This window comes from Prionailurus bengalensis, chromosome D3 (assembly GCF_016509475.1).
Source record: "Prionailurus bengalensis isolate Pbe53 chromosome D3, Fcat_Pben_1.1_paternal_pri, whole genome shotgun sequence".
Taxonomy (NCBI): domain Eukaryota; kingdom Metazoa; phylum Chordata; class Mammalia; order Carnivora; family Felidae; genus Prionailurus; species Prionailurus bengalensis.
This window is the reverse complement of record NC_057356.1, coordinates 46,106,352-46,120,419: the sequence shown is the minus strand read 5'-3', so window position 1 is coordinate 46,120,419 and position 14,068 is coordinate 46,106,352. Positions and strand designations below refer to the sequence as shown.

Sequence of the window (14,068 nt, the reverse complement as noted above, 5' to 3'; positions counted from 1 at the left end):
AAGGCAAATACGTAGAACCTTTTTATGACATTTTGAAAAGAACCCATTAAGAAGTGCAATTAAACAACATGCCAAGAGTCTCTCTTTTTTTTTTGTTTCCATTTTACTTACCATGTGGAGTTATTATTTCCTTGTTCTTACCATTGGAGTGCTTGAAGACAACACTTCTGCTTATCTCCTTCCTGAGATGCAGATTTGTTTTCCATTAGCTGGCCTGGCTGTGTGATAAGCCAGCTGAAATCATACTTGAGCTCTTATCTTTAGACCCTGGACACAGACTTCCTAAAGAGATCGATCTTTCTTACTAAGCCATCCAGCATTGAAGGCAAGGGGAAAATGTTAGTACCTTTATATGGAAACTGAAAAATGCAATTCCTTGTTTGTCTCCTGGAATTTCAGCAATAATGGTTACGGGGAAATTCGAGTAATCAAAATGCTGGACTTTGGATTGTCCCTAGAGCTACTTGAATATACAGAGAGAAACATACAGACTGTTCATGTTGGAGTTTCATACAACGGAAGCTCTTAGAGAGCTGGGAGTAGTTACCAGGGAACCCCACCCTGACCCCACCCCACCCATCCGCCAGCCACCCCAAAGAAGCCAGCCTCTTAAAGGTAGCTCTAGAAGCAAGAGTGTTAGGAATCTGGCAGCCACCCGGGACTTTTGAGGGGATATTCTTCAACTTCATTCATTCAACAAATACTGAGTACCTACTAGATACCATGCACTCTGCTGTGTACTGGGGAGACAATGGTGAATGAAATTCCCATAGTCTCTGCCTTCAAAGATCCTTGAGTTCACCGGAGAATAAAGACAATTAAGTAAGAAGTTGTACTACAGTGACAAGAGCTATTAGCGGGAAAGTAATGAATGCTATTGAAGGCTTCCCAGAGGAAATGACTTCTAAGCTAATACAGAAGCAATCTTCTGCTCCAGGGGATACGGGACTTCTGTTCTGGGACTGCAAAGCAGATGCCTCAGGGGAAGGTAACCAATGGCCCCAACAGCCACTCCCCACACTGTAGCTGTCCCCATGGGTGCAGGGGCCCCATGTTCCCAGTACTCCCGATTGAGGACTCAGAACACATCCTCTTCCTGGAGCAGTGGGGAAATAGAGTGTTTTGATGCTATGGTATCATGAATATGGGCCTATGGTCCTGCTCCATAATGAATAAGGTGGCCTTTGGGGGATAGCCTGGAGCACTAGGCATCATAATGGTCCACACAATCTCAGCAACCTGAGAATTCAGTAGGAACCAACCTGGAGAGAATGAGACCAGGTTTTTAGAACTATATAGATGACATATGGGACAGCAATGCAATTGACCAAAATTTGACAACCCACTTTGAGGATATAGAGCCTTTTTTAATAGTAAAGTTTATGGACATTCATGGAGACAGTCACACACAGGAGCTGTAACTCAGCAAGCTTATAGATAGAAGTACAGCCTCTTAGATCTTCTCTTCTTCCTGAACATAGAGGATCCTCTGGCTACCTGCCAACCTGCTCACCAAGGACCAATAACCCATGCAACACAGCTCAGTTACTCCTGAGTATACTCTGAGACCGGATGGAGCTTATGTCTGTCTACCAGCAGCATTTCTGTGCAGGCCTGGCTGTTAGGCCTGTACAATGTCTGTTTCTGCAGGAACTAACAGTAGAATTTGAGCTTCTGGAGGGATCTCTGGTCTATAGTGACATAGCATAGTAATTTCCTGCCCAATTCAGTCCAGCATCAGCATCAAGGGTCTTTTGTGGTGGGCTGGGGTGCAGCAACAGGACATACTATTCAGCAGACCATTTGTGGCAAACAGAACTCCCAAGAACTCCACGCATAATTCCCGACAAGTGAGGTCCCAGCTAGCAGTTGGGGGTCAAAGAGCAGGACCCAACCTAGAAGGTAGGGACTTCAGGAGTTTCACATGGGATTAGGGTCCCAGATAAAGTAGATGGGGTTCCAGATATGGCTGTGGGAGGAAAAAATGTGTGAGGCAAATAACATGTGCATCCAAGCGCTCTACTCCATTCTGGGTGCTTTTCTGCCCTTTAACCGCCTCCCCTGAAATCCCAAGAATATCCTTGGGATTCATCTATAACAACGGTTCTCAAAGTATGGTCCATGGACCCCGGAGGGTCTGCAAGGCTCTTTCAAGATATCTAAGAAATCAAAACAATATTCTTAATAAAGCAGAGATGTTATTTGCCTTTTCCACTGTGCTGATATTTGCTGTAATGTTGGCATTAGGTTAACTGGCACCTTACACATCAAAGCAGGAGTATAAACTATACTGGCAAATGATTTTACAAAACTTTGTAAATTATTTCACAGATTTTGTAAATTATTTGACGAAAATCCCAGTTTTAAGAATGTCTTTGATGAAGCAGTAAGCAATTTGAATTATATCAAATCTTGACCCTCGTTATATACCTTTTTAACATTCTATGTAACAAAATGGAAGTACGCATACAGCACTTCTGTACCCTGACGTGCAACGGTTGTCTCAAGGAAAAGCGCGCGTGCGTTTGTTTGAATTACCAAGTGGGCCAGTTGCTTTTTCTTGGAACACCATTTTTATTTCAAAGAACAGCTTGTGTCTACCGTGTGAGCCTGACAGCTTCCCAATCCACCTACAGGCTCTCCTGATGAATCGGTGCTGATATTAATGAATGTGATCTTTTGAGATTGTATGATGCAATGTGTCAACATTTGGAAGAGCGGCATAACTCATTGAACGGATATTTTCCAGATAAAGTGTGTGATGTATCAAATCATGCATGGGGAAACATCCTACCTGTAGATAGATAGATCTATGGATTTTTAAGGTAAAAAGTTCATTGACATGGTTTCAGATTCCACGCTGAAATTACCTTTAAGAAACTACCACCTGTTTAGTATTGGTGTGGCATCAAAGAAGAATATCTACAATGATCTGAAAAGGCTCTTAAAATGTTTCTCCCTTTTCCAAATGCCTATCTGTGTGAAGCTGAATTTTCTTCATAGGGGCTTTAACCAAAACAATGTATCACAATACATTAGATGCAGAAACAGATAGGAAAATCCAAATGTCTTCAATTAAGCTACACATTCAAGAAAGTTGCAGATCTAGGGGTGCCTGGGTGGCTCAGTCAATTAAGCGTCAGACTGCAGCTCAGGTCGTGATCACATGGCTCATGAGTTCGAGCCCCACATCAGGTTCTGTGCTGACAGCTCAGAGCCTGGAGTCTGCTTCGAATTCTGTGTCTCGTTCTCTCTCTGCCCCTCTCCTGCTTGTGCTCTCTCTCTCTCTCAAAAATAAATAAACATTTTATAGGGCGACTGGGTGGTTCAGTCAGTTAAGTGTCTGACTTTGGCTCAGGTCATGATCCCACAGCTTGTGGGTTCGAGCCCCATGTCAGGCTCTGTGCTGACAGCTCAGAGCCTGGAGCCTGCTTTGGATTCTGTGTCTCCCTTGCCCTCTGCCCCTCCTCCACTCATGCTCTGTCTGTCTCTCCTTCACAAATAAATAAACACTAAAAAATTAAATTAGAAAATAAATAAATGAACATTTAAAAAAAATTTTTTAAAGAAATACACAAATCTATTAAACAATGCTACTCTTCTAACTTTTTTGTTTTTGAAAATTTGGTTGTTTTTCATTAATGTTATTTATGTTAGCCTATAGTGGATTTATGATTTTTAATGAATTAATATATTTTTAAATGTTCTCATTTTCATTTCTAATAAGTTAAAAACAAAAGCTCATTGGCGTCCTCAATAATTTTTAGGAGCGTAAAAAGGTCTTAAGCCCAAAAAGTTTGAGAACCGCTGGCCCATAACATTAGCTGCAGTTGGTAAGGACTCACTCGTGAAATAAATGCCTAGACGATGTGTCTCAGCAGCATAAGAAGAAAGGACACACTGAAGCTGCTCTTGACCAGGCATCTCTTACTCTCTGAATGTTTCTACCTCTGTTTTCTCATCAAAAGATAACCTGTCCTGAGTCTCAGGTCCCTAGCAGACAGGCTGCTCCACATAATACATGAATTAAGTGTAAAGTATCAAATTTAACATTTCCAGTATTTACTGAGCACATACTAGATGCACCAGGCATTGTGCCGGAAGTGAGGATACAGTGATTAATAATACGTGGACCCTGGCCGCCAGGAGATTACAATGTGTTAAGGGATATGGCTCAGAGAGAAAAAGAACTCTAACGATGAGATAAGAAAATAACAGGCGATATTTAGACGCTTAAAGGAGACCTTTAATGCCTTAAAACAAGAGTGAGTCCAGTGAGGTTGCTCACCAGCAGAGGAGCAAGTTTGGATCAGGAGTCCCTCTTTGGAGTCCCTAAAACCACCCCAACTGTGAGAATTCACTAATACCTATCTTATCTTCTTTAGGCCAATGAACTTCCGGCAGAACTAACCAAAAACGAACGTATCCTGCGTCTCCTCCGAAGTAAAGAAGGACACAGGAAGAGCTAACTTAGTTCCATATTTGACTGAAAGGTAGAAACCGTAATCACATTGTCCGAAAAGAAGTCACTTTTCAAATAGTGTTGGAAATTCCATTAAGAAAGGAAATGCTCAGAATGCCCTCCCTGGGTCCCTGACCAAGGAGAGCTGGGCTCTGTGCCCTGAGTCAAGAACAGAAAGGCTCAGGGACCCCTTGCCCTCACTTATGTGGGCTTCTCACACTGGCCTGCGCCCCCACTGCTGTGGGGCCTGGGAGATTCGTGGATTCCACAGAAACTCGTTTTACACTACGCTAAGTTGGGTCTCTCAGTTAAACTCTAAGACTTAAACCCTTGACAAGGTTTAAGCAAGATGACAAAAGCCTTTAAAATACTGGAAAGTCTGATCTTCAGTGAATCAAAGCACTTTTACTTTTGCATTAAATGTCAGTGTGCAAAAAGACACAGCTCCCTCATGTTTTACACATACATGTATGTCATGCCAGCGTAAAATGTTTTCTTCTCCCCAAAGGTTGTAGCCACGTTTATTCTGAATCAATGAAGTGTAAATTCACATTAAAAAGCCACTTCTGACATTCCACCATGTGATTTTCAAAGGTGGACTGTCGAACTATAAAGAAGACAAATTGTTGATTTGTGAGTTGATCCTCATCTTATTCCAAACACATAAAAAATCATTTTTACCAAGAATCAATATTGAGGTACGGTGGGAAGCAAGTGGCAATTTGGGAAACGCAGAAAATTACAAGCCATGGGAAATTGAGGCTTGTCTCTTTGAGCTTTTATTTTGGTTCTCTCGTTGGGAATCCGCTTCCCATGCCATAACTAAGTAGACTTCCTATGCTGTGCAATCCTGAGCTCCCAGCACCACATTGCTTGACACAATGACTTTGAGGTCCTTGGATGAAATGTGATATATGCAAGTACAATACGTTTCTATTATATTGCAGGAGTATAAGTAATAAAAGACTGTTATTAGTATTTAATAGGTGTTCATCTATGCATGTTCTTGAGCTGATTGATTCCAAGAAAGAGACCTGAGTTTTATTGAATTATTCCTTGGAGGGGAATCAAAATTTATGTACAGTGCACTTTATAATCAATGGTGTCTAAATGCCTCAGTCAGTGCCTAATTGCACACGCTAAAATTAAACCGTCTTTCCATAATAAACCGTCTTTACCATAATAAACACTGATGGTATTTCTGGTATTTAAATACATCTTTAGTTTTCTTTTCATTTTCTGCTCTGGTTTCCAGGCAATGTTCTGGATGTTAAAGACATGTTAACGTGGAAGAAAATGTAATCCCCACCGTTTTTTTAAACCAACTTGCAGTGGTCCTGAAAGCATTATCCTTAAGCCAGTAAATGATCAAATATAATTTTTGAAATTAGAAGATACTCTCTTAAGGTTTGTTATGATTGATAAAATAACCAATCAACAGAAATCAGCTTATTTTAATCAATATCACAAACAAAGGCTGTAATGAGTCACCCACAGAGTCCCCAGGGATGCCTATTGCCTGACTAGCTATGCAACAAGTCAACAATCTAATTTCGGGATAAAAATTTAGAAAGATCTGTATTGCTAAAACACCCAGATATAAACCCTTTAGTAACTATAAAGCAGTGCCAATTTCCTCACTGACTTTCTTTTACTTAGCAAAGTACTAAGTACAAATGCACACTTTCCCCCATGGGAATTTCATAAAGCTATGTTCATTTTGAGGAAGAAAATAGTGTCGCCTTAAATGCTTTATATTTTTCCCCTTTTTTTTCCCCTTGGGCCAAAACTGATTGCTGATCACTGACATAAATCAAAACAGTATTGTGGGTACTGATAACAAAGTTCCAAAAGACAAAATGGGATGAAATCATGAACTTCATGTTTTCACTAAGATATGTTGTCCTTGGCCTATGTGTTACATCGTTTCAACTGGATAATGTTCTTGATCAACATTAGAGCTATAAGAATGAATCCAGTAGCTTTAACAATATTTAATGGATTAAATATTTAACAATATTTAATCTCTTGCTATAGGTAAGAGATCTCTAGCCTAGAAGGATCAGGTTTGGTCTGGATGAGATTATGACATTATCCATAACAGGGAAGATGATTGTATTAACCATGCACCAAAAACTAAAGTCTGTTATTTGAAGTAAAATTGCATTTATTTTGCACACAGGTAGATGGTTCTTTTTTTTTTTTTTGATGATGATTCTTATTTTATGTTCATCTAATTCACAGTTCAATGAGCTCTGCATCCTAAGACAGAACTAGCAATTCCTATGCAAATCATTTGTTAAGTGAGCCACAAAAGTGTTCATTACCTCCATTTGTTTGATGACATATTCCATGTTATAATTCAAAATAAACTTAATGTACTACCCAACTTACCTTTGCTGCTCTTTCTTGTTTGTTTTTAATCAGAAGTTGTTTCTATGTGGTTTTTAAGAGCATGGAATTTTAGAGTGAATGACTCAGTTTGTTGATAAATACATCGATATTTGAAATCCTGAGTCGATCTTTAAGCTTTACGATTTCATTATTTCAACTGTGGAGAACTTTTGTAATGATCCCATACAGTTTTTCATTCAGACAAAAATTCCTGGGATAATCACGGAAGATACTGAAAATAGAAACTTTTAATTGTACATTGTGATGATTCGATATCCGTAGACATTGTGGAAGGATTCCCACCATCTAGTTAATTAACACATCTATCACTTCATATATTGATCTCTGTGTGTATATGTGTGTGTGTGTCTTAATTTCTATTTTTATAGCCCGTGGTGCTACCGGCTCATTAGTCCTTTGCAGTGGCTCTTTTATCTGAAATCACTGATGGTTTTGCACAACTCCAAATATTTGCAGCTGTAACATCAGGAACCTGGAGAGCTCCATGACCATTCTAGCTTCCTCCCCTGCTGCATCCACCCTCTGCAACCAAAAGAAAGCTATGTCTCATCATTCTCCCACAGGAGGACACCTCATCAAAGGACAAGGGCACCCACAAATGCCAACTACGTGGAATCCCACAGAGATGCATTTTGGGGTGGGCCTGCTGCAGATTATAGGGGTAAGAAACTGAGGGCCTAATTTCACACAGTGGTTTTGGTATCACAATTGGCTGAGCCTCCCAGGTAGTGACCAGATGCAGTCTGCAGATCATTAATACTAGCATTGGAAACAGCAGCTAACATTTGTTGAAGGATTGTTATGTGCTAAGGACTTTACCAAGATAACCTCACGAAGTTTATCTGCATTTTTCTCATTTACCCCTGACAGCAACTCTATGAAATAGGCATTATCATCATCCACCTGTTGCAGCTGAGGAAACGGCTTTGGGAGAGAACCTCTGCATAGCTTTGGCTTGGTGCTATTCTCCGGCCTGGGAGTTTTGCTTTCTGTACCAGAGGAAAGCAAAGAGGGTGGTCCAGATGGAGCCACGGTTATAGCATCAAGGCAATGAGGGTTGTGAACACAAGATATATTTTTAAAAATATTTAGAGGTAGAGGGGTGCCTGGCTGGCTTAGTCAGTAGAGCATGAGACTCTTGATCTTGGGGTTGTGAGTTTAAGCCCCATCATGGGTATAGAGATTACTTAATAAAATAAAAATTTTTAATTAAATTTTTTTTTTAATTTAGAGGTAGAGCTAATGATAATTGGTGATTAACTGAACATAGAGAGTGAGGAAAAGAGGGTTACAATTATGCTAAGATGTGTTGGGGGACCCTAAGACGTCCCCCACGTTGGGTGATTTGCTAGAAAGACTCACTGGGCTCATCATGTGGTCATAGTCATGGCCGAGATTACAGCGAAAGGATATATAGCAAAATCAGCAAAGGGGAAGAGAAAGGGTGTGAAGACAGAGGAAACCAGCTGCAAGCTTCCAAGGATCCTCTTCCAGTGGATTCGCACAGGATAAGCTCAAATCCTCTTGCAATGAGATGTGACAACGTTGACAAGTGTTGTCTACTGGGGAAGCTCATTAGAGACTCATGCAGGCTTTTAACTGGGAGCTGGTCACCTAAGTACCCTCTGCCTAACATTTGCCAAAATTTCAGACTTACAGAAGGAAAACAGGCACTCAGAATAAACCACATTGTCATGTACAAACAGTTTCAGCACAGTGAACCACTGTCATTTAGGGAAAGTTTTAGATCAGTGTAGGGAACTATTTGTGAGCTAAGTCCCCAGATACCAGCCAATGGCCAATCTCATAAGCAAAACTTTCCAATTAACTTTCTGTTAATTCTTTTCTGTATCCAAGGTTTACAGAGTGGATGGTGACAGTTCTATGTTAGCAAACAGGGAAGAACAACAGCAGAGTTGAAGTGGAGATAGAGCATTTAGACAGGTTCAGTTTGAAGAATGTGTGAAATAGATTCCAGGAGATAGTTGGAAACAGCAGCTTAAGGTTTAGGACAAGACTTACTACTGATTTAGCCATCATGTAAGTAGAAGTGATTGTCAAAGTCATGGGATGAATGAGATCCCCAGGAAGACTCTGGGGAGAGGGGGAAAAAACTGAGAAGAAATTTGGAAGGAAAAAGTGAAGTCTGCAAAGAAGATAAAACGGACAATAGTGGGGAGTGAAACACAGATCAAGGGAGGAGAAAGTCAAGGGAGGCAAGGAGAGCAGGCATCCATGGACTCTTCCTTTCATGAACTATTTCTCTGTAGCATGAATGCTGTTTATTAGCATTTTACCAACAGAACTTCTTTCAAAATTGGAGTCAATCCTCTCAAACCCTTCTACTGCTTTCTCAACTAAGTTTATGGAATATTCTAAATCCTTTGTTGTCATTTCAACAGTCTTCACAGCATCTTCACCAGGAATAGTTTCCATCCCGTGAAACCACTTTCTTTGCTCACCCATCAGAAGCAACTGTTCATCTGTTCAGGTGTTATCATGAGACTTCAGCAGTTCAGTCACATCTTCAGGCTCCACACCTAATTCTAGTTTGCTTGCTATTTCTACCACACCTGCAGTGACTTCCTCCACTGAAGTCTGGAACCCCTCAAAGTCATCCATGAGTGTTGGAATCAACTTCTTCCAGATGCCTATTAATGTTGATATTGTGACCTCTTCCCATGAGTCACAAATGTTCTTAATGGCATCTAGAATGGTGAATCCTTTCCAGAAGGTTTTCAATTTACTTTGCCTAGATCCATCAGAGGGAATCACCAGCTATGGCAGCTATAGCCTTATGAAATGTATTTCTTAAGTAATAAGTAAAAGTCAAAATCGCTTCTTTTTTTTTTAATTTTTATTTTATTTTTGACAGAGAGAGACAGAGCACGAGAGGAAGAGGAGCAGAGAGAGAGGAAGACACAGAATGCAAAGCAGGCTCCAGGCCTGAGCTGTCAGCACTGAGCCCAACATGGGGCTCAAACCCATGACCCATGAGATCATGACCTGAGCCGAAGTCAGATGCTTCACCAACTGAGCCACCCAGGTGCCCCCAAATTACTTCTTGATCCACAGGCTGCAGAATAGATATTGTGTTAGCAGTCATGAAAAAAACATTGATCTTGTTACCTAACCAATGTGGGTCCACTCCTTGATGAGTTATGGACAGACTACACCAGGTGGGGTTCCCTCACAAAGTCCTTTTTATTTGTACAAATAAGGAGATCATGTGGAATGACTCCTCAAACAAGGGTGAGCAGCTTCCTTTTGTGAGGGCTCGGGGTGAATATTCAGAGGAGATTTTAACATTATGATAAGAATGACAAGCTGAGGTAGCTTAGTAGGGCACCTTCTGATTCATCTGAGCAGGCATAGTCCTGGGATCTACTTAAATGTTTCTTTTCCTGTTCCAGCAATTTGTTAGTTTCTAAAAGATGAAATTGATAGAAGTTTCTAGGAGTTTCCTGAGTTCGGGGAGTCCAAGGGTTACGCCAGTGACAATCTCATAGTCCATCAGAGCTCTTGAGTGACCAGGTGCATTGTCAATGAACAGTAATATTTTGAAAGGAATCTTTTTCTTCTGAGCAGTATGTCTCATCAATGGGCTTTAAACATACAGTAAACTATGTTGTAAACAGATGTGCTGTCATCCAGGCTTGGCTGTTCCATTTGTAGATTTAGCATCATTCTTCAGGGTCCTAGGATTTTCAGAATGGTAAATGAGCACTGCTCTGACTTAAAGCCACCAGCTGCGGTAGCCCTTAACAAGAGAGTCAGCCTGTCCTTTGAAGCTTTGAAGCCAGACATTCATTTCACCTCCGTAGCTGTGAATGCCCTAGCTGGCATCTTCTTCCAATAGAAGGCTGTTTCATCTACATTGAAAATCTGTTGTTTAGTGTAGCCACCCTCAGTAATGACCTAGCTAGATCTCCTGGGTAACTTGCGGCATCTTCTACATCAGCACTTGCTGCTTCTCCTTGCACATTAATGTTATGGAAAGGCATCTTTCCTTAAACCTCAGGAACCACCCTCTGCTCGCTTCAGACGTTTCTTCTGCAGCTTCCTCCTCTCTCAGCCTTGACAGAATTGAAGAGAGTTAGGACCTTGCTCTGGATTAGGCTTTGGGTCTAAGGGAATGTTGTGGCTGGTTGGAGCCTCTACCCAGACCACTTAAACTTTTTCCATAGCAGCAGTAAGGCTGGTACGCTTTCTTATCATTTGTGTGTTTATTGAAGCGGCACTTTTAATATCCTTCAAGAACTTTTCCTTTGCATTCACAACTTGGCTAACTGGCCCAAGAGCCTATCTCCATTTTTAATATGCCTTTCTCACTAAGTTTTATTATTTCTCGCTTTTGACTTAATGTGAGAGACCTGAGACTCTGCCTTTCACTTGAACACTTAGAGACCACCATGGGATTATTAACTGGCCTAATTTCAATATCGTTGTGTCTCGGGGAACGGGAAGGCCTGAGGAGAGGGAGCGGGCCGGGGGAATGGCCGGTGGGGGGAGCAGTCAGAATACACACTACATCTATCAGTTAAGTGCACTGTCTCATAAGGGAGCAGTTCTTGGTGCCCCAGAACGACTACAACAGCAGCATCAAAGATCACTGATCACAGACCACCGTAACCAATAGAAGAATAATGAAAAAGTTTGAAGTATTGCAAGCATTACCAAACTGTGACACAGAGACACAAAGTAAACAAATGCTGTTGGAAAAAGCAGGCCACACACTTGCTTGACAGCAGTCTCTGTAAAGCATAATAAAGCAAAGCACACTAAAATGAGGTGTGCCTGCCATTGGGCCACACAATAGACATTCGAGATCTGTGTGGTGCAGAATCGATGGGCCTGTGAGTTAATGTTTTACTACCTTCCTGGTAAAACTGATAAAACTACTTCCTGATAAAACTACGTTTTATCTCTGCTGGTCAGTTGGTTTAGTGAGTGTTATTTCACTGGGACCAGATGCTAAAAAATCAGCGCATAGAACCACGTGGAGGCCCCACTGTGACCAGAGCCAACCATGTTAGGATTTTGCATGCCATTGTCCAATGTCAGCGCAAGCCTGTACTTACCTGTGTTTCAAATTATGGAGAAAAACAAACAAAAAGAAAAGCAAGCTATGTGCTCTGTAGAAAAAAATTAGAATAATTTATTTCACATGCTGCTGGCTGAGGGCCCAGCTTATGTCCTCAGTCTGCTTAACATACCAAACACAGTGAGATAAACCCAAACAAACAGAGGTGGTTTCTCCAGGCTCTCCAACTGTACTTAGCCCTCTGTTGCATTCTTGATGCATTAGTAGGTCTGGAAAGCCTTAGAATCTTTTCCTGGTGCCCTCACTTTTATTGTTAGCAATACTTTAAAGATGATTTTAAAATACAAGTGAAGTTGGAGCGCCTGGGTGGCTTAGTCTGTTAAGGGTCTGACTTCAGCTTAGGTCACGATCTTGTGGTTCATGAGTTCGAGCCCCACACTGGGCTTCTCTGCTGTCAGCACAGAGCCCGCTTCAGATCCTCTGTCCCCCTTTCTCTCTTTCTGTCTCCCTCAAAAATAAAAGTTAAACATAAAAATAAACAAAATACAAGTGAAGTCATGTTTTACCAGTTGAAGGAGGCTAATTAAAGATCTTCGGATCTTACATGCCCTGTCAGCTTTGTCTCTGTCAACAGAAAGACTTCCTCCTTCTCTCTCTGTTGTCTTCTGTCCTCCCTTCACTAGGAATTCACCCTCTTATTTTTATGTTTATTTTAGTGTTTATTTATTTTGAGAGAGAGAGAGAGAGAAAGCATGAGCACGAGAGGGACAGAGAAAGAGAGAGAGGATGAGAGAATCCCAAGCAGACTCCATGCTGTCAGCACAGAGCCCAAGTCAGGGCTTGGTCCCATGAACCATGAGATCATGACCTGAGCTGAAATCAAGAGTCAGAGGCTTGACTGACTGAGTCACCCAGGAGCCCCTCACCCCCTGATTTTTCACAAGGGAAATGCTGCTACAACTCCCACTTCCCACAGTTGAACTTTTAAGAAAAGCCATAGAAAGGAAGTCTCCAACATATAGGAGTTGGACTTGCTATTTGCGGAAAGATTAGACCCCAAACATCCAGGCAAAGGAAATTAACTGTGTCATGTGACTGAATCCTACAGAGCAGGGAATGCCAGTGTGAGACACTGACAGACAAATTTCAAGTTATCCCCATTTGGTAGCATCTTCTCTGAATGGAAGTCACAACCCAGGGCTAGATTGATCACCGACTCAAGTGTCCTTACTAGAGAGAATGTTTTACCATAAGTCTGACCAACAATGCCCCATTTATGAGTCAGTTAAAACCTCTGGCACCAAAGTCATGAGTTATAGCTGTCAGCTCTTTTAAATGAGGATGTCTGTAAAATTCAGCTTGCTTAAGTATGGGGTTTTAAAAGTCTATTACGGAATCCAAAAGAACTGAGTGCATATTTCCAACAAAAAGGCATGTGCCAGAATGTTCATAGTAAGTTCATTGATAACAACTTAAACTGGAAATAACCCAAATATTGGCATGGTATTTTTATACCACAGAATACTACTCAGCAAGAAAAAGAATGAATTACTGCTCTGAACAACGTGGATGAGTCTCATACCCACACAACCGACAATGTTGAGTGAAAGAAGCCAGGCAGAGTATGATTCCATTTACTTGAAGTTTAAGAACAGGCAAAACCAATTCATGGTGACAGAAGTCAGAATTGTGGCTACCTCTTGGTTGGAGAAGGGTGATGATATTGACTGGGATGGAGAAGGGTGATAATATTGACTGGGAAGCAGCCTAAGAAAGCCTCTGCCGTGCTAAAAATGTTCTGTAGCCTTCCTTTGGGTGGTGGCTACACAGACCTGGGGTAACTAGCCCCCAAGAAGGCCTTCTATGCTTCCCTTCTAGTATTCTTGTGCTTATGTAGTTTTCCTGCACTGTATCAGGACTGGTCTGTATAATCAGTAGAATATGGCAAAGCATAGCCTGACAGGAGAGGGGTATGAGGAGGTCATCGGCTCCCTCTCCCTGTGTTCAGCTAGGTGACCTTACTATCTACAGGTGCTTCTTTTAGGGCCAGCTCTAACTGCTGGTCCTGGACGTTTTTTTCTTTTCTTTTCTTTTCTTTTCTTTTCTTTTCTTTTCTTTTCTTTTCTTTTTCTTTTCGGCAATCCATC

At 41.3% G+C, this 14,068-nt stretch overlaps 1 protein-coding gene across 5 annotated transcripts in view; it reads left to right on the top strand.

Moving 5' to 3' along the window:
• Window positions 1-6,851, top strand: part of ANKRD29 (ankyrin repeat domain 29) — a 54,939-nt gene extending 48,088 nt beyond the window's left edge. For all 5 annotated transcript variants that reach the window (XM_043558459.1, XM_043558460.1, XM_043558462.1 and 2 more), the window contains one exon: window positions 4,386-6,851. In XM_043558459.1, the coding sequence (XP_043414394.1) occupies window positions 4,386-4,469 (84 nt within the window). In that variant the 3' untranslated portion in view covers window positions 4,470-6,851. The remainder of the gene's footprint in view (window positions 1-4,385) is intronic.
• Window positions 6,852-14,068: the final 7,217 nt, after the last annotated feature.